The sequence below is a fragment of the Notamacropus eugenii genome, chromosome X (genome assembly GCF_028372415.1).
Source record: "Notamacropus eugenii isolate mMacEug1 chromosome X, mMacEug1.pri_v2, whole genome shotgun sequence".
Taxonomy (NCBI): Eukaryota; Metazoa; Chordata; class Mammalia; order Diprotodontia; family Macropodidae; genus Notamacropus; species Notamacropus eugenii.
Window position 1 is genome coordinate 17,011,597 of NC_092879.1, and position 26,739 is coordinate 17,038,335.

Here is a 26,739-nt window from a genome sequence, read left to right on the forward strand (position 1 = left end):
GTATTAGCTGTGTGACCCTGATTAATTCACTTTAACCCTATGTGCCTCCATTTCCTCATCTGTAAAATGAACTGGAGAAGGAAATGGCAAAATTCCAATATCTTCCCCAAGAAAATCCCAAATGGGGTCACAAAGAGTCAGACTCGACTGAAATGACTCAATAACAACCAACTCTCAGTCCTAAAACAGATGAGCTTTTTAAATGCTCACAAGATTGAAATGTCAGGGATCAGATACTAGTTGCTGGGAGCTTTCGGGGAACCAGACCTGGGCATTGTCATCTAGCAGAAAGTGATCTCCTGTCTCCCAGCAGGCAACAGCCAGGCCTGGAGAAGGCCCCAAGGAAGTAGGCAACATAGCAGTCTCTACAATAAAGTAGCCTGGCTAGAAGCCAAATGAGTATTGACCACCTACTGCAGGGGTTCTGATCCCTGGTAGTGCATGTCATAGGCCCCTTGAGCCAACCATCTGATGAAGCCTGTACACCTGTCTTTGGATGCATAAAATAAAAACAATATATACATTTAAGTTTATTTATCTTTTAAATTTATTTTTAATTTTCAACATTCACTTTTATGAGATTTTGAATTCCAAAATTTCGCCCCTCCCTCCTCTCTGCCCTTCCCCTTCCCCTCCCTAAGAAGGCAAGTAATCTAATATAGGTTTTACATATATGATCATATTAAACACATTTCCACATTAGTCATGTTGTGAAAGAAGAATCAGAACAAAAGGGAAAAACCACAAGAAAGAAAAATCAAGCGAACAAAAGAAGAAAATAGTGTGCTTTGAAATGCATTCAGATTCCATAGTTCTTTTTCTGGATATAGATGGCATTTTCCATCATGAGCCTTTTGGAATGGTCTTAGATCTTTGCATTGCTGAAAACGGCTAAGTCTATCAAAGTCAGTTATTGTACACTGTGGCTCTTACTGTGTACAATGTCCACTTGGTTCTGCTCATTTCATTCAGCATCAGTTCATATAAGTCTTTTCAGATTTTTCTGAAGTCTACCTGCTATATTTCTTATAGCACAATAGTATTCCATTACATTCATGTATCACAACTTGTTCAGCCATTCCCCAATGAAGCATCCCCTCAATTTCCAGTTCTTGGCCACCACAAAAAGAGCTGCTATAAATATTTTTGTACATGTGGATTAAAATAAAATATATTTGGCATTATATGGGAAATTTATTCTATTGAAATATGATTATCAAACTATTATTCAAAAACCAAGGTTAAGCAGTCCTGAACTAAGTCAACTAAGGTGCCTTGGAAGACCTCATGTTTTCACCTTTCTCTGTCTCATCAGCTGAGTCAAGAGTCTGTTTTTAGCAAAGTATGATGATCCTGTAGCTCACATGTCCATTGGGTTTTATGGTTTACTAAGAGGTCATCAGGAGGGCAGATGTCCTGCCTCTGACACTGCATGACCTTGGACAAGTCCCTTCCCCTGCTGAACCTCAGTTTCCTCCTCTGTAAAATGAGAAGGGGTCAACTCAATAGCCTCTGAGAGCCCTTCCTGGTCTAGGCCTCCATAATCTCTTATTATGAGCATTATGGTAGCTCAATCACTTCAGGCAAAAAGTGGATGCAGTGTGAATGGGACAACTAGGCAAGGCCCCTTTGGTCCTAGAAAAGAACCCAATCAGTTGCCTCTTACTCCATCCTACTTTGTTTTTTACAGAACCTTAAACCTGGGGGATAAGAGCTCAGGGTGTGTTCCTACCTCCACCCTTACCCCTCAACAACTGAATACAAACAGAAAAAATTCAGCCTAAACCTAGATGATTTGGCAACATCATTTTTCTGTTTCTGGTATGTCTCCTGTGGCCCCTCATGCAGGGCTCTGTGCAGTGTTAACTGCCTGAGTGCCCCCCTGCCTTCTGGATTGTCTCCTATTTGTATAACAGGGCCCTTTTTCTGTAGTCTTTTCCATTGACAAAGCACTCCCAACCCTGGAAGGAAGCAGGTCCCCTTCCTAACCTCAGCCTGTCCTGGGTGAGGGAGCTCCCCCAGGATTCTAACCTTGAAAATGATGTGTAATTGTTAACTTGTATTTTTCCATCCCCTTCGTAGCTGAATCTATCCCTCCTCCCTCCCATTTCCAGTCCTTCCTTGGAATAAAGAATAAAAAGAGGGAAAAAGAAGTTGATTGGTAAAGATAACAAGCACATTCACTTTGTCTGGCAGGAAATATATGCCCCCATTTGGCACACCCATAGTCCCTCACCTCTGCAAAGAGGGGAAGGAGGTGCATTTTTCACCTCTTTTTCCTGGGCCCTTTGTGATGGGAAGACTAATTAGAGTGAGTCACTGTTGAAGAATTTCACAATTGCTTTCCTGAGGTAGATCAGATCACTCAAAAGGCAGAAAATAAAGTTTTAGAACTTTTATTTAATACTTATCTCCATTTCCAGGTAGGCTGATCCTTGTAGTAATCAGGCCCATTTTACAGAAGAGAAAATCTGAGGCTCAGAGATAGTTGTAAAATGACACATGGTTAGTTAAGGAGCAGCTAAGTGGCACTGCAGTGGCTAGAGTGTGGGGCCTTGGAGTCAGGAAGACAGTACAAATCTGGTCTCAGACTTATACTAGCTGTGTGATTCTAGGCAAGCCATTTCACCCTGTTTGCCTCAGTTTCTTCATCTGTACAATGAGCTGGAAAAGGAAATGGTGAACCATTCCAATATCTCTGCCAAGAAAATTCCCAGTGGGGTCTAAAGAGTCAGACACAACTGAACGGCAAAGTATGGTGCAGGACCAGGACTCCTGCCTGCCCACTCTCTCTTCTGGCTTCTTTGCAAGTCCCTGGAAGAGGACAAATAGAAGCAGAGTAAGCCAGGATAGACACAATGGAATGGATTCCTAGGATAAGGCCCCCTGCATTCATTGGGGGAGAGTTACTGTTTGTTGTACAAGCCTGCTGTGAACTGGATATGAATGAGAAGGAATCATGGAACTCAGGCTTTTCAACTTGGAACACAGGGATTTGGCATGGACCTTAGAATTCAACTAGACTAAACCCCCTAGGAGGCCGCTAGGTGGCTCAGTGGATAGAGCACTGGGCCTGGAGTTGGGAAGATCAGAGTTCAAAAAGGCCTCATTTACTTACTGGAGCAGGAAATGGCAAAACACTCCAGTATCTTTGCCAAGAAAACCCCCCAACAGCACTGATGTGTCCATAGGGTCACAAAGAGTTGGGCACGACAACATTAACAACCTCCTTATTTCATAGGAGATGAAACTGGTCCAAAGACTGAGGTACTGAGGAGCAGACTGCAGCTTGCCTGGGTCTTCTTGCTCCAAATCCAGTGCCCTTGAATGTCAAAGCTGGGAGAGGGCCTTTGAACAGGGGATGTCAGAAATAGAGCCCTTAGAACATGAAATGTCAGGGCTGGGAGAGGTCTTAGAATAGGGAATGTCAGGGCTGGAAGAAGGGGAGCTGGGAGGAGCCTTAGAACAGGGAATGGCAGAACTGTACTGACCCTTAAGTCAGTCAAAGCTGCAAGGGAAGTTAGAAGAGAGAGTGCCAGAGCTGGAGGAAACTTTGGAACAGAGAATTTCTCAGATGGAAGAAACCACAGAGTCCATCATATCTACCCTCCTCATTTTACAGAAGGGGAAATTGAGGCCCAGGGAGAGAGAGGGATTTGCTCAGTCCCCTCTTTGCCTTCCACCACTACTGGACTATCAAGTCAGGGCTGATCCACTGAACCCCCTCCAAGTTCCTGACACTAACTCTGCAGTTCCCTTTCTATCGAATTCCTCACTTGTTGGGTTTGAGTTTTTGCCTTGTTTTTAAAAAACCCTACCAGGTGCAGAGAGCCTTGATCACCGGGCCTTGGAGAGTCAGCCTACCTTTCATCCTTTTCATTTTGGCTCCTGTGCTCTGTCTTTCTCTGGCTGGACCCCTCTCTCACCATTGGCTCCTGGTTTCTGGCCTGGATCCTTAGTACAAGAGTGGTTGAGGCAGCCAGCTCTGGGATCTCTGAGCCTATGACCCAGGACAGCTAAGGGATCTGCCAAGTCTGGGAGGAAAGACTTGGCTGTTTGGGAGTACTGGCCAACTGGGGAATGGGAGGCCTGGGACAGGCAAGGACCAGGACAAGATGGGGTAGCAGGGGTGGTGTGGTTTTTCTGTCCCCCCTTCTGAGGAGGAGCCCTCTCCTTTGCACCCATGGGAGGGATGAGATAAGCCAGTGTACTTTACTAGGGCCCCTAGCTGCCCTAGGCTGGAGGAGGGAAGTGTAGGGAGCAAAAAAGCATAGCTGGGTTTGGAGTGAGAGGTCCTAGGTTCAAATTCTGATTCTGCCATTTACTGCCCTTGTGACCTTGGACACTTTACTGGGTCTCAGTTTCCTCCTCTAAAATGAGCCAGTAGGTCTAGATAGCCCTCTTCTAAGGGCCTTTTCAGCTTTGATACTCTGATTCCAAAGACATTCAAACAGGGGTAGAGGTCCTGGTGTAGTAGAGAACCCTGAATTACCAGGGGCTCACTTTGGATTTGAACATCACACCCCTTATGCCACTTACTTACTAGCTGTGAGACCTTGGGCAAGTCATTCCATTCCTCTGAATCTGAAGTTTATTATTCTAAAATATATCCAAAGTATAGGGATGGAAAAGGCCCTAATGTTAGGAAAGATGGAAGGCAAAAGGAAAAGGTGACAGTAGATGAGATGGATAGAGTGTTATGGAAACAGTGAACATGAACTTGGACAGACTTCTAGGGATAATGGAAGATGGAAGGGGCTGGTGAGCTATGGTCGATGGGGTCACAAAGAGAAGGACATGACAACACAGGGCTGGACTTGATGATCCTCAAGTGGGAGTCAGTGACTGGAAGGCTTTCACTTGCTGTGTGACCTTGGCAAGCTACTTCTCCCCTTTAGGTCTCAGTTTCAGGGAAGAGTTGATCTCTCTGCATTGCCTCTTTCCAAACGAAAGACCCTGTGATCTCAAACTAGAGGATGGATTTATTATGTCTTCCCCTCTTTCCGCAAGATCTCCCTCCAACACACACACATACACACACACACACACACTTTCTCTTGTGTCTCTGATTCTGCGGTCCCTTTCGGGGTTCTTAGGGGCTGAACACAAGTCTGGCCGGGGATCCCTTTGTAGGACAAAATCGGGACTAGCAGTGTCTTAAAATCCCGAAGGCTTTCCCTGCACGCTCCGTCGGGGCTATCGAGGGCTCGCCCGGGTTGGAGCAGTGTTTTCCGCAGATCTCACGGCTGCCGCTGACGTCTGCGCTTCCTCTGATTCTCCAAAGACACCCCCCACCCCCTCCATCCCCGCCCCTCATAGCCCCGCAGCCCCGCCGGAGTGTGTGTGTGTGTGGGGGGGGGGGGGGGGGTGAATTCTGCTCTGGAGCCCAGCGGAGGGGAAATCAGCATACGAGGAGGGGAGGAGGAGGGCCAGGGAGGGGAGGAGAGGGGAGGGAAGGGGGCAGGAAAGGGAAGTGCCAGAGCCACCCCCACCAGGCCCTCACAGTCTCGCCCCCCCCCACCCCCCCCCCCCACCCCCCGCACCCGCCGCCGCCACTCTGCTCGGAGCAGCCTCCGGACCGGTCGCATTTCGGACCGTCTCGCCGCTGCCTCCTTGCCTCCCTGGCGGCCTCTCGTCAGCCTTCTCTGTCCCTGTCTCCGCTGACCGCCCGCTCTCGGACCCTTCAGCAGTCCCAGCGCCCGGCAGCCCCAGCACCTGCGCCCGGGGTCTCGCGCCCCGAGCCCCGCACCCACCGGCGAGGGGGCACGGACTCCCCTCGCCTTTTGGGGCTCTGCTCAGTCCGAACCCTAGCCGAAGCTCAGCCGGCGCCGGGAGCCTTCGGTACGCTCGTTGCCGCCGCGGCCAATCGGAGAGCCCGCACGAGGCGCCAGTGACCTCGGGAACTAGGGGGGGTCTCCAACTCGTGGCCGCAGCTGGTCCAGGGACCCGCTTGGCCGCTGCCAGTGTAGCGGTGGACCCCAGAAGCGCAGGCCAGTCTAGCCCGGCCCACTGTCCGCCGGGCCGGCCCCCGGCCCTCCCCGCCCCTCCTCCCCTGCCGTCTGTCCCCTCCCCTCCCCTCCCTCCAGCCTAGTCCACCACAAGTCGCACAGCGGGCAGACCGAGCGAGTGAAGCTTGCGCGTCCCGCCCGAAGATGCTGCGGTGGCTGTGTTGCGGGGCTGTCCCGGCCGCGCTGCTCCTGCTCGCCTGGTTCTGCGTTCTAGGTAAGATGAGCGCCGGCACCTGTCCTCCCGGCCGGCCCAGCCTGGCCTCGCCGGCTCCTTCGGGCTTCTCTCCTTCGGGGCTCCGGCGTGGGCGGGCGCCAAGTGCTTCAGACAACTGGGACAACTGGGGCTGGGGGCGGAGGGGTGTCGGCAGGCACAGTTTGGGGCTCCCGCTTGGCCAGCTGCCAGCCACCTGAATCTAGTGGCGAGGCGCCGAAGCCAACTAGGGGAGAAGCCGTCGGGGCGGGAGATTCCCAGGAATTGGGAATTAATGCCTCTTTCATGGCAGTGGTCGCTTTTCTTTTGCCAGGGGAAGGTGTGGGGGATCCCTAGCACCGTTCTCTCAGTTGCTTTACAATCCCCCTGCTGTGCAAATCACCCCCCCCCCCCCCGCTCCATTCAGTGCAAACCGTCCCACCCCACCAACACTTCTGATGAAACCCTCCTTTCAGTCCTAACCTGATACGTTAGTTTGCATTGAGACGGAGAAGTAAGGTTGGGATTTATCCTACTTACTAACCATGTGATTTAACCACCGAGCCTCAGTTGCAGTCAGTGGTTCACAAGGTCCGTTCTAGACCTGATACTTAGTTTTCATCTGTGCTCCATGTCTTTGCGTGCTCTAAGGTTCCTTCCAGGATTGATGTTCCTTCTGTTCAGCGTTCTAGACAATCTGGGGCCCCTTACCACTTATCTACCCTTGATCTTTGCCCCGACCTTGGATGTCTTTAGGCACAAGGAGGTGATTGCTGTTCCCGGGCCTTCCGACTGGGTCATCTGTGAACTAGGAAAAACCCGACATGAAACTGTTCCTTTTGAGGATCTGATTGGGGCGGAGGAGACGCCCTGGGCTCCTCGAAGGCTAGCCCTTCCCTGACCCTTGTGGAGCATGGAGGCAAGGGGCTGAAAGGGCAGGCAGGGAGAGTCGGAGTTAAATATGGCGCCTTTACGGAGGCAACTATTTTAAATATTTTGCCGTTTTAATTGTTGGGTATTTTCAGCCCTGATGTGTTTTCAATTAAACTTAACAAAAAATAAAATAAAATAAAATCGCCGCCACCTCTCAGCCAGTTGAACTTGCTCCCAGAGCGAAGGCAGGTGCAGGCGAAGCATCGGGCCGCTAGGTAGCGCCAGCTGCCGCTAACGGCCCAGAGCAGCTGCTGGATGGACGGCTCCGTAGGGGGTACACCAGCACCTGAGAACTCCCCACCTGCTGCTGCTTTTGCTAGCTCTGCAGTTCCCACCCCGACCCGGACTTGGAGACCGCAGAGATCAATCGAGGGTGAATAGAATAAGGCTCCAGTTCTCACGTGCGCCCCTCTATGCTCCCCCCAGCCATCTTGATTCTATGAAATCCTTCCCTATCCCCAGAAGGCTCCTGGGTTTGATCCCTTCCTCAGTTCTCTTTGATCTCTAAAATCTGGTATATGAGCTTACTGCCTGAGAGCACGGGGACCTTAGAACATGGAACTCAGTGGGAGGGACCCAAAACCCCAGAATTTCAGAGACAGAGGGCATGAAATATCAGCTGAAAGAAGTTTTAGATCATTGCCTCATTTTACAGATGAAGAAACTGAGGCTCAGAGAGAGGAAAGGGACTTGCCAAAAGTCACATAACTAGCTCAGTTAGTCCAAAGGTGTCTAATAAGCATTTACTAAATATTGACTATGGGGCTAGGTACTGTGATACCTGCTGGGGATACAAAGGCAAGAACAAGGGTTCTTGCCCTCAAGAAGCTCACAGGCCAGTGGGGAACAGGGCCAGGACCAGACCCTAGGCCTTCTGCCCTTCAGTCTAGGGCTCTTTCATAACATCAGAGTGTAGAGACTTCTGCCCTTTTGTAGGGCTAAAGCTAAAGTAGTCTTGATCTAGTTCCTTCAAGAAGCTTAAAGTGACATCCTAAAGCTGATTATTGGAGGAACAGATAGCTACTGATCTTCCATTTCCTTCTTTCCTCCTTCCCTTCCCTTTCCTTCTCCCCTCCAAACCTGGTCCCTAGTTTCTCTCCTCCCCTCTCCTCCTCTCCCTTTCTCTCTCCTCTCCTGTATTCTTCTCCCCCTTTCTCTCTTCTGTCTCTTCTCCTCTTCTCTCTGCTCCCACCTCTCCTCTCTGGTCCCTGGTTTCTCCCTCCCCCTTAGTCCCCCTTATCTCCCTTCTTCTCCGCTCCCCTCTCCCTTCCTCCCTGGTCCGTGGTTTCTCCTTTTTCCTCCTCTCTTTTTCCCTCTTCTCCTCTCCGCTCCCTGATTTCTCCTCTCTCTTCCTCTCCCTTTCTTTCCTCCTTCCCCTCCCCTCTCCTTCCTTCCCTGTCCTCCCTGGTCCCTTCTCTCCTCTGCCCTCTCCTGAGTTCTGGTTTCTCTTCTCCAGACTGTCCCTTTCTGGTGTGATCTGGGTATTTCATAGCATCAGAGTTCCCTGCACTCCAGCTTATGCCTTTGTCTGGATTGTAAGGGCAGGGCCAGCACAGGGAGCCAACTGAAGGTCTCTGTGGGTTATGCTCAGAGGCCATAAGATCCTACATCTGGAGCTGGAAGGGGACTGGAAGGCCAACCATCCTGACCCCCTCGTTTTCCAGAGGAAAGGAGGAAACAAGCATTTATATATCACCTATAGTATGCCAAGGGAGGAGGAAAGGGAAAAAGTTATGTTCCATTATGTGTTAGGTACTAAACACTAAGGAGTGCTATCTCATTTGATCCTCACAACAACCCTTCAGAGTAGGTGCCATTAGGACTCCCACGAACTGAGGCCAACAGAAGTGAAATGACTTGCCCAGGGTCTCACAGCTACTAAGTGTCTGTGTCTGGATTTCATCTCAGGTCTTTCTGACTAGGCCCAACCACCTAGCTAAAAGGGAACCAAGGCTTACCCAGCTGATTTTCAGTCCCTGGCTCTATCACTTATTAGCTGTGTGACCCCAGGCAGATCACCTCCCCTCTCTCAGCCATCAATCAAATGAAGGATAAGCTTACTCTGATGATCTCTGAGGTCTTGAACATTCTATGATCCTTCCTTTGCCAGTGACCAATCTCATTCAATTCAGAGAGTGTTAGGGCTGGAAGGGACTTTGGAAATCATCTAGGCTAATCCTTTCATTTTACAAGTCAGGAAACTGAGGCCTAGAGTGTTAGAATTGGAAGGGACCTTAAAGGTAATCTACTCCAATCTCTTCATGTTCAGCCGGCAGACCTGGCATGGCTAAGCCCAACTTTCTCCTTTTCATGGCCTGGGGTTGGAGAGGAGGGACTAGGAGTAGTTGTACTGTTATCTCTTGGGAAGGCTGCCAGTTAGGAGGGATCGTAGAGGAGACTAGAAGATGGGAAAGCCCTAGGGAGATGGGAGAATGGCAGATCAGAATTCCTGGGTCCTGCCCACGACTCACTGCCCTTCCTCTGATGAGAGATAGGGTGGTGGTGATTTAATAGGTCTTGGAGTTTAGGATAGACCTTCCAGCTCTTCAATCCAGGCTGCTGATTTTACCAACGGCTTGAACTGATTTATTCAGGGCCACCCAGGTGCTAAGTAGCCAAGACAGGCTTCAACTTTCTGTCCCCTCCCTCTCAGTCTTGAGATGTTCTTGAGATGCCTGGTGATGGACTGAAGTAGATGATTTTGCCAAGTGCATTTAGGATTGTAAGACCAAATCAAGCCTGCAGTTTTCTTTACCCAACAGTAGTTCAGCCATTCCAGGAACCTGCTTGCCAAGCTCCTTGTGCTTGGGGGTGGTTTGGCAGAGCTGGGTCTCGAACCCAGATCCTCTGACTCCGTTGTTCTTTCCTCTGTCTTCCAGCTACCTCCACAGAGAAGGGATTCAAGTGTATCCTTTGGGGGTGCACAGGGATATTGTGGTTGCAGGATCCAGGAGGACCCGAGTTCAAATCCAGCTTCAGGAATTTAGTAGCTATGTGACTTTGGTCAAATCACTCACCCACTCTTATCCTGAAATGGGGATAATAAATTCTTGTATTACCTGCTTCACAGATGTATTCTAAGGTTCAAATTAAATACTGGATGTGGGGGTTGATATTATTCTCTGGACTTAGAGTCCTTGATTTTATCTTTCTCAGAGTCCTGTCAAAGTTTGGGGATCCAGATTCCTGTGTGGGAAACCACTAGCTAGATCTACATGGGGTCAGAGTTTATGAGGGTCTGCTAGTCCTAGGTGCAATAGAGGAGGGTCAGGTTGAGTTAGACAAGTCCTGAGAGCTTGGAACAGCAGAAAACTTTCAACACCAGACATTTCCTCTTTAATATCTCATCAGTAGGTCTTTCTTCTCTTTTTCTTTTCTCTTGCTGCATGTCTGACTCTCCTTTTTGCAATCCCTGCCATCTCCACACTCTCAATTCAGAGCCCAGTTCAGAGGTAGCTAGGTGGCCCATTGGATAGAGCACTGGGCCTGGAATCAAGAAGACCTCAGTTCAGATCCAGCCTCAGATACCTCCTAGCTGTGTGACCCTGGGCAAGTCACTTCACTTCTGTCTGCTTCAATTGTCTCAACTATAAAATTGGAGTCATAATAATACCCACCTCCTAGGGTTGTTATGAGGATCAAATGAAATCATATTAGAAAGCACATGACACAGTGCTTGGTCCATAGTAGGTGCTTAATAAATATTTATTCCCTTCTCCATTTTCCCTCTGCCCCCCACTGTCAGTTTACTGTCTTTCTATTGCACCTTGCCAAAAAAAATACCCCTACATATGGATGTATCTATGTAGATATGGCTAGCTCTTCCAGATGAGGAGTGGTTGAAGGAACTGAAGGTGCTGAGCCTGAACCAGAAAGGCGTTGCAGGGGCTGGGGTGGGTAAGGTGGTGGGGAGACACATGATTGATGACTTCAAGTATCCAAAGGATTACAGGGGTGGGGAACTTGTGTCCTCAAAGCCATATGTGGCCCTCTGTGAAATTTGGATTTGGTCAGAGGACTGAACTTGAGGACCTAGAGAGCCATGTGTGGGTTCCCCATCCCTGGGCTATCACATGCCAAATTTGTTTTGCTAGGACCCAGAGGGCAGAGCTAGGAGCAGTGAGTGGAAGTGAGAGAGATGCAGGTTTCTGCTCAATATAAAGAAAAACTTCTCAGAATCACAAGGAATTCCAGAGTTGGAAAGGGCCTCACCAGCCATCTAGTCCAAGTGCACGACTTTACGTTTTTATCCATATTGAATTTCATCTCATTCAATTTGGCCCAAGGTTCTGTCCTATCAAGAGCCTTTTGGGTCCTGGCTCTCTCATTCGCTGTTAGCACCCCCCTCCCATTTGATAACATGCCATCTATTCCTTTATTTAAAAATGTTTTAATAGTATTTTCTGTTGTTATTTTCCAATAACCCTTCCACCAGAGAATTCTCTCTTATTAAAAAAAAATCAATTTAGCAAAACCAATGAGCCCAACAACTATGTCGGACAGCAATCCATACCTGGAGCCTGCCACTTTACCGAGAGAGGGGAAGGGCGTTACATCGTCTATTCTCTGGAAATGAGATTAGACATTATATATAATCTGAATTCTGACATCTTTTTCCTTTCTGTTATTGTAATCACTGTATATATTGTTCTCATGGTTCCACTTTCTTCCCTCAGTGTCGGGATATTCAAGTCTTCTCATGTTTCTACAAATTCCTCATATGCATGGTTTCTTATGGCACAATAGTATTCCATTATGTTCATATTACCGGTTTGTTCAGCCATTTTCCAAATAACGGACACACACTTTGTTTCCAGTTTTTTTGGGGTTTTTTTTGGCTGTCCAATGAGATAATATTTGTTAAGTGTTTGGCACAGCCTGGCGCATAGTAGGCACTTAATAAATACTATTCCTTTCCCTCTTTCCTTTTCCCCCACTAAAAGAACTAGCATGAATATTTTTGTACATAGGGGACTTTCTTCCAGCATTTATCTCCTTGGGGTATGTATATGCCCAGTAGTAAGGATTGCTGGGTCAAAGGGTATGAACAGTTTGATAACTTTTCTTGTTTAATTCCAAATGGATTCCCAGAATACTTCTACCAATTGATAGCTCTCCCTAATGGTGTATTAACATTCCTGTCTTTCTGTAGTCCCTCCACTGTTGGCTAATTCCATTTTTTATCATCTTTGCCAATTTGATGGGTGTGAGGTGAAACCCTTGAGTTGTTTTAATTCATACTTCTCTTATTATTAGTCATTTTGTGCATTTTCCTATAGTTGTTGATAATTTGCATTTTTCTTTTGAAAAAAAGTCTTTTTTTCTTTACTAAGTAGCTCATATACGTATGTATATACATACATGTATAATATGCAGATAAATACTATATATAATTTATTTTTTATTCTGAATTTAACAAACAAAATAAAAGTATTTCTATATACATGGAAGAACAGGAAAGGACTGTACATAAAATTGTGACTTTTCTATAAAGCTTGCTTTTCTTTTTGTTTTTATATATTTGTGTCAATTCTCTATTTAAGATATCAGACTTTATGACTAGAAATAAACAAAGGTTGTTTTTTTATCCTCATTGATCAAGTTTCCATTATTCTAGCTGCCCCAATTTTATTTGTGTAAAAGCCTATTTTCAAGCAAGCAACTTTCCAAATTTTCCCAGCAGAGTCCATCACTTGGAAGTTTGTGTTCCTGAATTTATCGAGCACTGGTCTTCTTTGTTTCTGCCTCTATTTTGTTCTACTTTTCAATTTTGTAACTGGTACTAAATAGTTGAGATGCTTATTACTTTACTATCAGAGTACTGATAATATGTCCTACATTTTTTTCATAATCTCTCCTGATGTTCTTGACTTCTTGTTCCTCCAAATGAGATTTGTTACTATTTTATCTGGTTTTGGAAAGTTAATCTCTTGGAAATTTGATTGGCCTAGCACTGAATGTACGCGGCAAAATTTAAGTAGCATTGTCATTTTTATTATCTTGCCCTGATCCCATTATGAACAATGAATCAATAGTCCTTTATTTCTATAAAGAGTGTTTTCTAGTTATATTTATACAGATTAGGAAGGTGTCTTGGCAGGTTAAAGTGAAGGTATTTTATGCAAATTGTTGTAGATGGAATTTCTTTATATTCCTCCCCCTGAGTTTTATTGGCCAAATAAAGTAATGGCTGATTATTTTTGTGGATTTATTTTGCTTCCTGTTACATTCCTGAAGCTATTCATCACTTTGATTAATGTTTTCATTGATTGTCTGACATTCTCCAAGTAGACCAATCATAGCATCCCATGTATTTCTTTAACACAGCCACAGATTCTAAAAGCACAGGGCAAAGCAGAGCTCCCTGGGGCACTCCACTGGAGACTTCCTTTTAAGTGGGCATCAAAATATTACTTATTAATCTTCCCGACAATTCACAGAGCCACAGATTTTCTACTGCATGACACTTCAGTGGTCACCTAACCCTTTTTGCTCCTGACCAAGGCTCCCCTGCTCCCTTCCCATCCATTTGGATGACAATTGGCCACCCAACCTTTACTTGACAATTTCTCTTGATGCCCACTCCCCTTTGGGGTATCCCATTCCCATTCTGGGAGAGCTTTCATTTTTGGAACTTTTTCTTACATCTAGCTTAATTTTGTTTCTCTGCTGCATCTCCTCCTGCTCCTGGTTCTGTACTCTGGGGTCAAACAGAACAGAACTAACCCTCTTTTCATGTAGCAACCTTCTAACCTTCATGTCCCCCCATGAACTTTCTCCTCTCTTAGAATAAACACCCTCAATTCCTTCAGCTGATTTCATATGGTGTGAAGGGATTGTGGTCCTGTTCCTACCTTGTTCTTTTCCTTTTTCCCAACGTAGCTCAAAGCCCCCAGACAAACACCCTTTCTGTTTTTCCTGCTCTGCCTCTGCTCTTTTTGATTCTTTGCCTTTCTGACACTTTCTTTACGGAATCATGCTGCACTCTTGTAATCATCCTGATACTTGCCCTTGCTTCCATTTCCTGAACATGCCTATTACAAATGTAGTTGATGTGTTAATTCTATATACCTCCACTTCCATTTCTTTAGACAGCTCCTTTTCTTCCTTATTGGGCAGCTAGGCAGAGCAATGGATAACGGTTCTGGCCTAGAGTCAGGAAGACTTGAGTTCAAATGAAATCTCCGATACTTACTAGCCATATGACTCTGGGCAAGACACTTACCCTGTTTGCCTCAGTTTCCTCATCTCTAAAATGAGCCAGAGAAGGAAATGACAAGCCATTCCAGTGTCTTTGCCAAGAAAACCCCAAATGGGGTCACCAAGAGTCAGACATAACAACTGAACAACAATGACAAAATTTCCTTTCTCAGAAGTGATTTTCTTTGCATCATCAGAATTTCATTCTTGAGAATTCCTATCCTTGGCTTCCCCTGTAGAATCTGAGGCCTTGGGATCTTACCTGGCCTTTCTTTGAACCCGTGGAAATTTGTTTTTGTTTTTGTTTTAAATGATGTTCTATTGACACTTTCTTTTTTAAAACATCATTGGCACTTTCCAATTCCCAACAGCTCTCCCTCATAGAACTCTTCCTTACAGCAAAGAAGTCCAAGTAAAAAAAAATTAGACAAAGATTGTATTTGCTCCATGTAAAGAAACGCTTCATTCCACACCTCTCTCCTGCTGAAGCCATTTGCTCACGGAATCACCAGAGTTTGGAAGCCATTCACTGTTGTTTTTTACATTACTGTGACCGTGGTATGAATGCTCTGATCACTCCACCCTCTAGCATATCATATAAGTCTCCCATTTTTTTCTGATTTCTTCATGCTCCTTCTTAAGGTGCTATAATATTCAATTATGTTCATATGCCACAATTTGAAATATGCTTTACTAACATCTAAGGTCCATGTCAACCTCTTCTTGGATTTCTTCTCCTTCTTTCTCACAAATGCTGTGGTGGAGTAGTCACTTTGGGGTCAACAAACTCTGAGACCCACAGCCGTGTTTCTCAGAATGTATTTCAGGATATATTTGCCTCCTACATCTTTGTGACTGCTGATGTGGGCCTTCCTCTGTGATTTAGAGGACAAGTGTCCTTAAATGTAGGAAGAAATATGAAGAGGAGAATCTGATCAGTTTCCATATTTGGCTATTTTCTGCCAGGCCCCAGAGTAACCTGGACTCATCTGGGAAGAAAAGTAGGGTGCTAGAACAAGGGGTCCCTTGCGGTTCTCATCCCAGCAACCAACCACCAACCAACAAGGTTCTCACCTTGTGGTGGTGAGAGTCAAGGCCTTTGGGGTCCCTCTGCTTTGTGGGGGTGGGAAGGGACATGGAGAGAGATAGAGACAAAGTGTGAAACGGAGATTCAGAGAGGGAGGGACAGACGGAGAAGAGAGAGAGAAGGGGGAGAGGAGAAGGGATAGACAGAGGCACACAGAGAGAGAAAGGGACAGAGAGACAGAAATAAAGAGAGAAAAGGAAAGGAGGGACAGAGAGAGACAGAGACAGAGACAGACAGAGAGAGAGGGAGAGAGAGAGAGAGAGAGAGAGAGAGAGAGAGAGAGAGAGAGAGCGAGAGAGAGAGAGAGAGAGACAGACGGAGACGGAGACGGAGACGGAGACAGAGACTGAGAGAGCTCCAGGAAAGGTCTGGATATTTGATATTCCTCTATATCATGCCTCTCCTTTAAATCCAGGCTTGTAGTTTATTTCCTATTTTTGTTGTTATTGAGTCATGTCTACTCTTCGTGACCCCACTAGGGATTTTCTTGGCAGAGATAGTGGAGTGGTTCATCATTTCCTTCTCTAGCTCATTTTACAGATGAAGAAACTGAGGCCAACAGGATGAAGTGACTTTCCCAAGGTCATGCAACTAGTAAGTGTCTGAGGGCTGGTTTGAACCCATGGAGTGTTCCTGATTCCAAGCCCAGTGTTCTATCTACTGCAGCACCACCTAGATGCCACTGTGCCACCTAGCGGCCTTATTTCCTATACTCATTTATTTCCTCTGTCCAGGTGGGATACACTATAGAAGTGTCAATCCCATGCCTGGGAGGCAAGACCACAGCTTCCCACACCTCCCCAGCACCCTAGAACCAGGTTAAATATCATTGAGAAATGTTTAACAAAATAACTACAAATCTAGTACAACATAAGTGATGCTAATCTGTGGTTTTCTAAATCAATATGGCCACAGGGATCCCTTTCTATTTGCATTTGACACCACTTATCCAAAGTATGTTTCAATGAAAACACACACACACACACACACACACACACACACACTTTGTTTCTGTCTCTCTTGCTTTAAAGTCAGCAAAGCACATTGGTCACCACCACCTTGGGAGGTAGTATTTTGCAAGGGTTATTTTCTTTACCTTAAAGTTTTGGAAATAGAGGGTCAGAGAGTTTGTGAACTCATTTCCCTGGAGATACATGAAGATATGTCAGGACTGGATTCAAGACTGGGAGCCGGATCTTTTCTGGAGGATTCTGGGGTTCTCTCCCCTGCCCACCATTGCCCCTCCCTCCACTGATACTATCCCAAGTGAGCCTGCGATAGGGAGAGAAGGTCACTTCCCTGGCCCACTGGGCCTGGCATTGGCAACTTGGCTAGAACTAAACCAAGTGCCACTACTGTCGACGTTGGGTTTGGTTTTTTTTTTTGTCTTCTGTTAGAGAGAGTTAAAAAAACTGCATAAAATAGTATGCCCTTGGTGGCACCTGAAAAGTAACTTCAAACTAGCTACTGAACTGAAAAATAAATATTTCCAGATGAATTTATTTATAATTATAGCTACATTTTCAAAGCAGAATGTGTGGGAGCCTGATATGCTGACCCTCTCCCCCCCACCCCCCATTCCTCTGCCTGAATTCACTGATTACATTCAAATGTATTATCTTGCTACTTAGACATTTCGACTTAGAACAAGTCACTCCACATTTTGGGCCTCAGTTTCTACTTTTGTTTATTTCTTATAATTATTATTTATATAAAATTAGTGTTTATTAAGATTCATTAAATTATTGATTATATACTTATAATATGAATATTTATTTATTATTTATTAGGTAAGTTTGACAAGCAAAACTCTAAGGTTTGTTCCAACTCTCCGTAATATAGCTATAACATGAGACTTTCTCCCCTTCTCCTCTCTTCTCTGTGAAATAAGACCAAGACATGACAATAGACCTGCCAGGACCTAACTGATAAGAGGTCAAGTCTCTATTAAAGCCGTGTAATTGAATTCCATCAGTACTGAGATCAACCTCTGTTCAGGTCTATTTTGGGGTTGACTGAGAGCAGAGGTGCTCAAATGGGATATGGAGACTTCAGTCCTTGTTTTGGGGAGGAAGGTGAGTCGTGGACAGTCCATTAAGGGTGATGGCATTGTAGAGTCATTACAGAGCAGCCCAGGGCTGAGAGAAGCTGAGAAACAAGCCACTTTTCTATGCTAATTGCCCAAAGTATAGACCTAAATCCATGGCAAAGGAGAGCTGAGCAGGGAAGGATGTGTGTGTGTATGTGTGAGTGTGTTTGTGTGTGTATATGTGTGCATGTGTATGTGGGTGTGTGTGTGTGTGTGTGTGTGAACCAAAATAATCCTAGCTTTTCTTACAGCTTCAAATCAGCCTTAGAGCAGTAACTAAGGTAGGGTGATCAGGACTTTGTCTCAGGTTGCTAAAATGTAGAAGGCATCAAAAGCACAGTACTGGGGCATGCTTCCTTCCCCAGGCAGCGGCATCCCAGAGGAACTCTCTCAACTATATCCTCACCCTGACCAACCTTGCCCCAGGTGCAGCAGTACTCAGTTATAGCTTTGCCAGCTACTGAAGCTAGTTGTGTACCCAATTTAGAAAGCTTGACTCCTTGAACTCTGTTTCAGGGATCTTGAGGCGACACTGGCTATGCAGGCAGAGCATGTGAGTTCAAATCCCGTTTTAAAACTTGCTAGCAATGTGACCTTGGGAAAATTTCTTCTTCACTTCAGGCATCCATTTTCTCATCTGTGAAATGGGAGTTGGAGTAAGAGGCCACTGAGGTCCCTGAGGTCCCGGGTCTCAATCTCTGACCTTGGGCCATTTCCTGCCTCAGTTTCCTCCTCTGTAAAATGAGAAGATTGGAATAGCTGAACTCAGAGGTCCATTCTTAAGCCAATGAGTGACCTCTTCTTTCTGGGCCACAGTTTCCTCTTCTGTAAAATGAAGGAATTGGACTAGCTGGTCTCCTAGGTCCCTTCCGGCTCTAGGTCTTTTGGTGACTGGGCAGTCTCTAATCTAGGTCCTTTATTGCTCTGATACTCTACATTCGAAGGCCTCTTCTGATTCCTTTGGTTGGGTCTTGCCTAGTCATGGAGGATAGTCTTCTCTCCTGAAGGATGGTTAACCTCATTCTTCTTCGTCTGTGGCAGATCTGGTGAAAGGTGCAAGATAGTCTCACTGTACCACATCCAAAGGGTGTGCTCTGGGGCAGTTCTGGACTCGTGGCACCAAATAATCTCCCCCTAGTTTCTGGCCTAACTCACTTCCATACGAACTTTACTCAGAGCTGGACTTGAAGCTTCTCTTCAGGGAGAATTCTACTCAGAAGACTTGAGGGAGATCACCTTGGCCTGTTGCAAGGTCTTGTGAATCATATTTATTGGGCGGGTTCTTGACTTTCCAGTAGGACTTGCCTTATTTCAGAGTGAGAGCCTTTCTTCTTCTTGGGCCTCCATTTCTTTATCTGTAAAATGGGATGGTTGGACTAGATGGACCACAATTCCAAAGGTTCCTTATGATTTGTTGTCTCTGAGCTTGTGATTGCTGAAGTTGGCTCAACTCCAACCCTTGCCCATGTTCATATCAAGGGTAGGATTCAGAGCCTTTACTCAGTGGGTTTGCAATTCTGGACTGGGAAGACCATTCAGGCCAGTTACTGGACTGGGGCCAGAGCGATGTCTCATTGCCAGCCATGGAACCGTGACCCAGTTTCCCTTGATTCTCTCTGCCTGGGAGATGGCCGGTGGCCACAGAGAGGGTCAAGCTGACTGGCTCCTGTCTCTCTGTATATGAAGGAAACGTATGGACTCCCGGGCTATTTTCAGAACACAGGCATGCTTCCTTTGCATTTCCAGGTACCTTTCCTTACATCTTCCTGTTTTTTTCTTAACTGTGGGAAAGACATAGCCACGGAAGTGGCTTGGGGTGTTTGCTGGCTGCTGGGGATTGTTCAGGAGTGGAGGGTCAAGGAAGTGTGACCCTCTTTGTAAATGGCTGAGTTGCTCACCCTTGAGCAGACATGCTAGCTTTCCCCTCCCTTGGAGCAGGCGGCACTGAACACCCAGTTTGAATCCCAGCTCTACCAAAAGGCAGGATTAGACTTTGCAGGCCTCTAGGACCTCTTCCAGCTCAATAGCTGTTATCTTGTGCATCACGCTGGGCAAATTATTTCTCCATGCTGAGACTTAGTTTCCTACTCTAAAATGAGATGGTTGGATTGGATAGTCCCTGAGGTTTCTTCTAGCTTTTGATCTAGGAAGTCACATGTAGCCACATAGGACCAGTCACTTCATTTCCCAGCCTCAGTTTCCTCATCTGTAAAATGAGGAGGTTAGACTAATCTTTGAAGTCTCTTTTTTTGTCTGATCTCTAGGATCTTAGTTCATATCTAGGTCACTTTCATTTTCTAGGCCTCAGTTTCCTTATTTACAAAATGAGGAGGGTTGGAGTGGCTGGGCCTAAGGTCCCTTCTAGCAGTCATGTTTGTCAATGTCATGAGAGTGATTGGGGGAGACCATCCTGACCAGATGCACTGGACACAGGGATTCCTTGGGGGCTGGATTAGATTGCTCTTGCCCCTTCGACTCACTTGGACCAACCCCACAAGCATATTCCATGAGATAGGCTCTGATGCTTGGAACAATCTCAATCTTACCTCCCCAGCATTGACTCTTATTTACAATGTTCGAAGGAGCTATATTTGTATGGAGGCAGGTATGACTAAGTTTTCATTAGTGCTGTTGGTTAATAATACATGTACACCATGGATTCTGCAGACATTTCTAAAATGCACATGGATTCTTGGTAATTTCTTGACATTATTGTGGTAGCCAATTGCCTTCATGGGGAAAGGGAAAGGAATAAGCATTTACACCATCCCTCTAAGTGTGTTTCACAATTGCTTATTTGATCCTCACAACAGCCTTGGGATGTAGGTGCTGTTACTATCCCCGTTTTACAGTCGAGGAAACTAAGGCAGAAGTGAAGTGACTTGCCCAGGGTCACACAGCTAGGAAGTATCTGAGGTTGAATTTGAATTGGGGTCTTTCTGACTCCAAGTCCATTGGGCTGTTATCTATTGCACCACCCAAAGTACCTGCTTATGTTCACTGGTAAGAGAGGGGGACTTGGAATCAGGAGGGCCTGAGTTCAGATCCCACCTTAGTTACTTGAGCAAGTCAGTCTCTTGGCTTTGGCTGCTTCCTCTTTAAAGTGAGGGGGTTGGACACATGCAATCTTCAAGAGCCCTTCCAGCTCTCTCATTCTGCTGGCTTTGATTGCAATATGATTTAGAAAAATGAGCTTCCAAAATGGCAGCTATCATTTCACTACAGGACTCAAGGCTTTACCCTGGAGAAAGCAGAGCTGTTGATATGACACTTCAACTCTCTGGTCCTAGAGTCCAAAGACCCTTGACTGAATTCTGGCTCATTAATCCCTGTCACATTGAGCATGCCACGTTGGCCTCACTCTGGGCCTCACTTTACTCATTTGAAAAACCAAGACAGAGGGAGGGGAGCAGAGTTTGGATTGTGGTCCTTTCCAGCTTTAAATCTAAGCTCAGTGATGAGTAGGAGGCAGAGGTTATCAGGCTGCTGATTTGCCAGGAAACGGGGCAGAATGGAGAGGAAGTGGAGCAACCCATGCACATCGGGGGGTAGTCTGGAAGCCAACGGGGAGCATTTGGAACATTCACCTCCTTTGGCCTTGCATGGTTATGCTGCACTAATTTTGGCTATAGAATCAGAGGTGCTCAGGATCCTTCAGGCTAAACTCCTAAATTGATGAATCATGGGTTCAGAGACGTAGGGCCAAAAGATCTCTAAAATCATCTAATCCACTCCCACTCCCCACATACACCTTCACCTCCCTCCATTTTACAGGTGAAGAAGTTGAACCCTGGAGAGATTGGAATTTGCCCCAGGGTACTGGGCAAAGAAGCCCAGGGCCCCAAATTCCAAATCTGGTGTTCCTTCCACTACCTAGGATTGGCCCAAAGTCTTAGGGACATTTTAAAGCTATCAAAGATTACTATTGTTACTTTTCCGTGCCCTCGCTAGGCTAAGTTGTTAAGGCTTAAAACAGCACTGAGACTTTTGGGGATCCCTTATACTTGTGGAAGCCTAGGCTCATTTGTTTGGAAATGAAGGGAAGGGATGGAAAGAAGCATTTATTTTTTTTTTCACTTTATTTATTTATTTTTAGTTTTCAGCATTCATTTCCACAAAATTTTGAGTTCCAAATTTTCTCCCCATCTCTCCCCTCCCCCAACCTAAATGCCATACATTCTGATTGCCCTATCCTCCAATCTGCCCTCCCTTCTATCACACCCCTCCCTTCCCTTATCCCCATCTTCTCTGTCTTCTTGTAAGGCAAGATAGATTTCTGTGCCCCATTACCTGTATTTCTTATTTCCCAGTTACATGGAAAAACAATATTCAACATGCATTCCTAAAACTTTGAGTTCCAACTTCTCTCCCTTCCTCCCTCTCCACCCATCTCCACTGAGATGGCAAGCAATTCAGTATGGGTTATATATGGGCAGTTTTGCTGAAGACTTCCGTAATAGTCATGTTGTGAAAGACTAACTATATTTCCCTCCATACTATCCTGCCCCCTCATTTATTCTATTCTCTCTTTTGACCTTATCCCTTCCCAAAAGTGTTTACTTCTAATTACCCCCCTCCTCTCATTTGCCCTCCCTTCTGTCATCCCCTCCCATACTCCACTTATCCCCTTCTCCCCTACCTTACCATAGTGTAAGATAGATTTTCATAGCAAATTGAGTGTGCATGTTATTCCCTCTGTAAGCCAAATGTGATGAGAGCAAGCTTCACTTTTCTCCTCTCACCTCCCCCCCGTTACCCCTCTATTGAAAAAGCTTTTTCTTGCCTTTTTTTATGAGAGATAATTTGCTCCATTTCATTTCTCCCTTTCTCCTCCATTGTATTCCTCTCTCACCTCTTAATTTTATGTTTTTGGATATCATCTTTCCTATTCATCTCACTCTGTACCATCTATCTATCTATCTATCTATCTATCTATCTATCTATCTATCTATCTATCTATTATCTATCTATCTGTTTATCTATCTATCTATCTATCTATCTATCTATCTATCTATCTATCTATCTATCTGTATAATCCCTCCAACTACCCAAATACTAAAGAACGTTTCAAGAGTTACAAACATTATCTTTCCATGTAGGAATGTAAACAGTTCAACTTTAGTAAGTTCCTTATGATTTCTCTTTCCTGTTTACCTTTTCATGCTTCTCTTCATTCTTGTGTTTGAAAGTCAAATTTTCTTTTCAGCTCTGGTCTTTTCATCAAGAATGATTGAAAGTCCTCTATTTCATTGAATGACCATTTTTTCCCTTGAAGTATTATACTCAGTTTTGCTGGGTGGGTAATTCTTGGTTTTAATCCTAGTTCCTTTGAATTCTGGAGTATCATATTCCAACCCGTTCAATTCCTTAACATAGAAACTGCCAGATCCTGTGTTATCCTGATTGTATTTCCACAATACTTGAATTGTTTCTTTCTGGCTGCCCACAATATTTTCTCCTTGACCTGGGAACTCTGGAATTTGGCTACAATGTTCCTAGGAACTTTCTTTTCGGATCTGTTTTAGGAGGTGATTGGTGAATTCTTTCAATATTTATTTTACGCTTTGATAACAGAACGTCAGGGCAGTTTTCCTTGATAATTTCATGAAAGATGATGTCTAGGCTCTTTTTTTGATTATGGCTTTCAGATAGTCCCATAGTTTTTAAATTGTCTCTCCTGGATCTATTTTCCAGGTCAGTTGTTTTTCCCATGAGATATTTCACATTATCTTCTATTTTTTTCATTCTTTTGGTTTTGTTTGTAATTTCTTGGTTTCTCAATAAAGTCATTAGTTTCCATGTGCTCCATTCTAATTTTTAAAGAACTATTTTCTTCAGTGAGTTTTTGAACCTCCTTTTCCATTTGGCTAATTTTGCATTTTAAAGCATTCTTCTCCTCATTGGCATTTTGGACCTCTTTTGCCAGTTGAGTTAGCCTATTTTTCAAGGTGTTATTTTCTTCAGCATTTTTTTGGGTCTCCTTTAGCAAGCTGTTGGCTTTTCATGATTTTCTTGCATCTCTCTCATTTCTCTTCCCAATTTTTCCTCCACCTCTCTTACTTGGTTTTGAAAATCCTTTTTGAGCTCTTCCATGGCCTGAGACCATTATAAATTTATTTTGGAGGTTTTGGATGCAAAAGCCTTGACTTTTAGGTCTTCCTATGATGGTATGCATTGTTCTTCCTCATCTGAAAGGATGGAAGAAAATACTTGCTCACGAAGAAAGTAACCTTCTATTGCTTTAATCTTTTTTCCCTTTTGGGGGCATTTTGCCAGCCAGTTACTTGACTTTTGAGTCCTTTGTCAAGAGGAGGGTATACTCTGGGGACCTGCAAGTTCTCAATTCCTCCAAGGTGGCACAATCAAGGGAGAGTTTACTCCTCTCCTGACCTTCACTCTGGTCTGGGAGCAACTACAAGCACTCTTTCCTGCCCAGGATCTGCCAGTAGAATTCCCTCCCCAAGTGCGCCCACCAGTTCCACCATGCCAACCAGCGCTCCTCCTCCTCACCCCAGGGCTACCACTCAGGCCTGAGATAGAGATCATCAGCTCAGTTCCCCTAGGGTCTTTAGGCCAAGGCTCCAACAATGAAAGTTGCCACTGCCTGGGGCTGTCTGGAACCGGGACTAGGGCAGTAGGTCCCTGCTCCCTTCTCACTCAAGTGAAAGAGCTTTCTCACCTTTGAAGCTGCCTTTGGCGTTTGTGTGTTGAGGAATCTGGGAATCACACTTGCTGCTGGTGGCACCTTGAAGTCCACTCCAGTCCTGTCCCAGCCACGGTGTGGCCAAGACTGAGCTGCGCTCCACTCTGTGCCTCGTGCAATAAACCTTTCCTGTCAGCCTTCCAGGCTGCCTTGGGCTGGAAATCTCTTTCACCTTGTCTTTTTGTGGCTTCTGCTGCTGTCAAATTTGTTTAGAGTCATTTTTTACAGCTATTTTATGGGCTGTGGTGGTAGAGATTCTAGAGGTGCATCCTTCTACTCTGCCACCTTGGCTCTGCCCCTGAAACAAACATTTATTAAGCACCTGCTATGTGCCAGTCATTTTACAAATAGTATCTCATTTGATCATCATAATAACCCTGGGAAGTAGGTGCCATTATTATCCCCTTTTTACAGATGAGGGAACTGAGGCTGGAGAGGTGAAATGACTTGCCTAGGGTCACACAGTTAGTAAGTGTCTGAGGCTGGATTTGAACTCAGGTCTTTCAAGCTCTAGTCTTAGCACTCTGAGCACTGTGGCTCCCCATAAGTGTTATCCCACTGCATAGAAGGCATGGATTAGATAAGCTTTCAAGATCTTCTTTGGTCCAAAACCCCAACAAACCTTACAAGAAGTACCATGGATGGTAAATAGCCCTGAGTGAAGCAAGGTGCCTGGGAAATGCATGATTGCATTGGCCCAGGGCTAGGAAGGATGTCGGAGGGGGATCTGGGGCAAAGGGCCTCATGCCATCTCCTGCTAGGCAGGGAAATGATGCTGGAGGAGCTGGGAATTGTAGGAGAGACACTTGCCAATTCCTTGTCCATTTGGCCATACCTCCTCTGACATGAGACCTGGCTCCAAACCCTGGTGAATCACATAGCATAATTTGAAGTGGTTTAGTGTGTGCATGTGCATGTGTGGGTATGTATATATGTGTGCATGTGTGTGTGTGTGTGTGTGTGTGTGTGTGTGTGTGTGTTGGGGGAGGGTGGTGATGCTTTTTCCATGCTGGATTCTATGAAGCAGGATCTGGCATTGACAAGAGACCCTGGATGCTGAGCATCCACAGTCCTTGGGCATTCTCCCTGCCCACAAAGATCCAGAAGGGCCCTTGGCATATCCCAAGCCACAACCAATCATATTCCTGTTGAGATCTGTCCCCCCTCCCCCCACAGAAGGGAAAGCCACATGTATTCCTTTCCCCTTGAAATTACTTGGAATGCATTTTGTGTTTTCTTACTTGCCCCTTGAGGGCAGGGACTGTTTCATGTTTCCCTTTGGGTCCTGGGCACCTGGATGCCCCTTAAAAGTTTGGATCACATTGGGAACATCATGTCCATTTCTGGAAACCAGACTGACCAATTGGAGATCGAGCAGTCCATGGGGGGAAGCCACAGTTGAGAGGGACAGAAGACTACTGCTCCGTGAAGCTTTGAAAGAACCAGAGATATTTAGTCTGGAGAGGAAGGGCTGTCATGGGACAAGATTCGGTTCCCAATCTTGAATTTGGACTCCATGGAGTCTTATCACTGTGATATTTTTTAGTAGGATAAGAACATTGGGGCTCATTCTTGGTTTAGGATTATAGAAACATGGGATATTGGAATGTCTGTAGATAGAGGCAGAGGGAGACATGGGGGAGAAAATGTTAGATCCCTTGGAAAATTGAACATTAGCTGGGCATGTTGGTGTGTACACCATAATCCCTGTTACTGGGAGAGGAGGATGCTGAGATTGGGGGCATTAAATTCCAGAATTCTGAGCTGCGGTAGGGCTAAGGTCATCAGGGACTACACTGAGGCTGGCACAATATGGTGAGCCTCTGGGAACAGAGGGACACCAGGTTTCCCAAACAGGGGCAAATAGGCCCAGGTTGGAAAAACAGAATAGGTTCAAGCAAACACTACTTAGCATTGGGATCAAGCCTGCGAGTGGGTGCTGCACTTTCCCCAGGGTGAGATAGGGACACCCATTCTCCCTCCAAAATCCAAAGGCAAGAAATAAAAACCCAAACCACAAACCAAACCACAAAGAAACAAAACTGAGAATGTACACATGAGAAAGAACTTTCAAATTTAGACACAGAAAGGGAGACAGCTGAAGACAGAAAGACAGCTGAAAGGGAGCCCTAAAGAACCGGCATTAAATGACAATGTTCATTTCAGCTCTGTCCTCTTGGTTTTTCTTTTTCTCTTATGACACATTCATTTCTGAATGTGCTCCCATCCCTCTCCTGCCAGTGAGCTATTGCTTAAAACAAAGGTTTTAAGAAGAAAGAGAAAAAACAGTTCAACCAAAGCAACCAATCTATCTACTGCATCTTACACCATAGCCCCCCACTTCTGCTCAGAAAGGGAGGAAGGAGCATTTTCTTAACTTCTTCTTGAAGCCAAGCTTGGTCATTGCAATGACATCGCATTCACTTTCACTTAACAAAGTGAAAACTTTCACTTAGTAAAGTGAAATTCACTCAATAAAGTGAAAACTTTCACTTAAACTATTAGCTTACTAAAAAAGTGTTTTCCACT

At 45.4% G+C, this 26,739-nt stretch overlaps 1 protein-coding gene across 1 annotated transcript in view; it reads left to right on the forward strand.

Annotated features, from left to right (window-relative positions):
- Positions 1–6,068: 6,068 nt before the first annotated feature.
- LOC140515696 (vascular endothelial growth factor receptor kdr-like) overlaps positions 6,069–26,739 on the forward strand; it is a 193,888-nt gene continuing 173,217 nt past the window's right edge. The window contains exon 1 of the mRNA XM_072626531.1: positions 6,069–6,222. Within this exon, the coding sequence (XP_072482632.1) occupies positions 6,153–6,222 (70 nt within the window). The 5' untranslated portion in view covers positions 6,069–6,152. The remainder of the gene's footprint in view (positions 6,223–26,739) is intronic.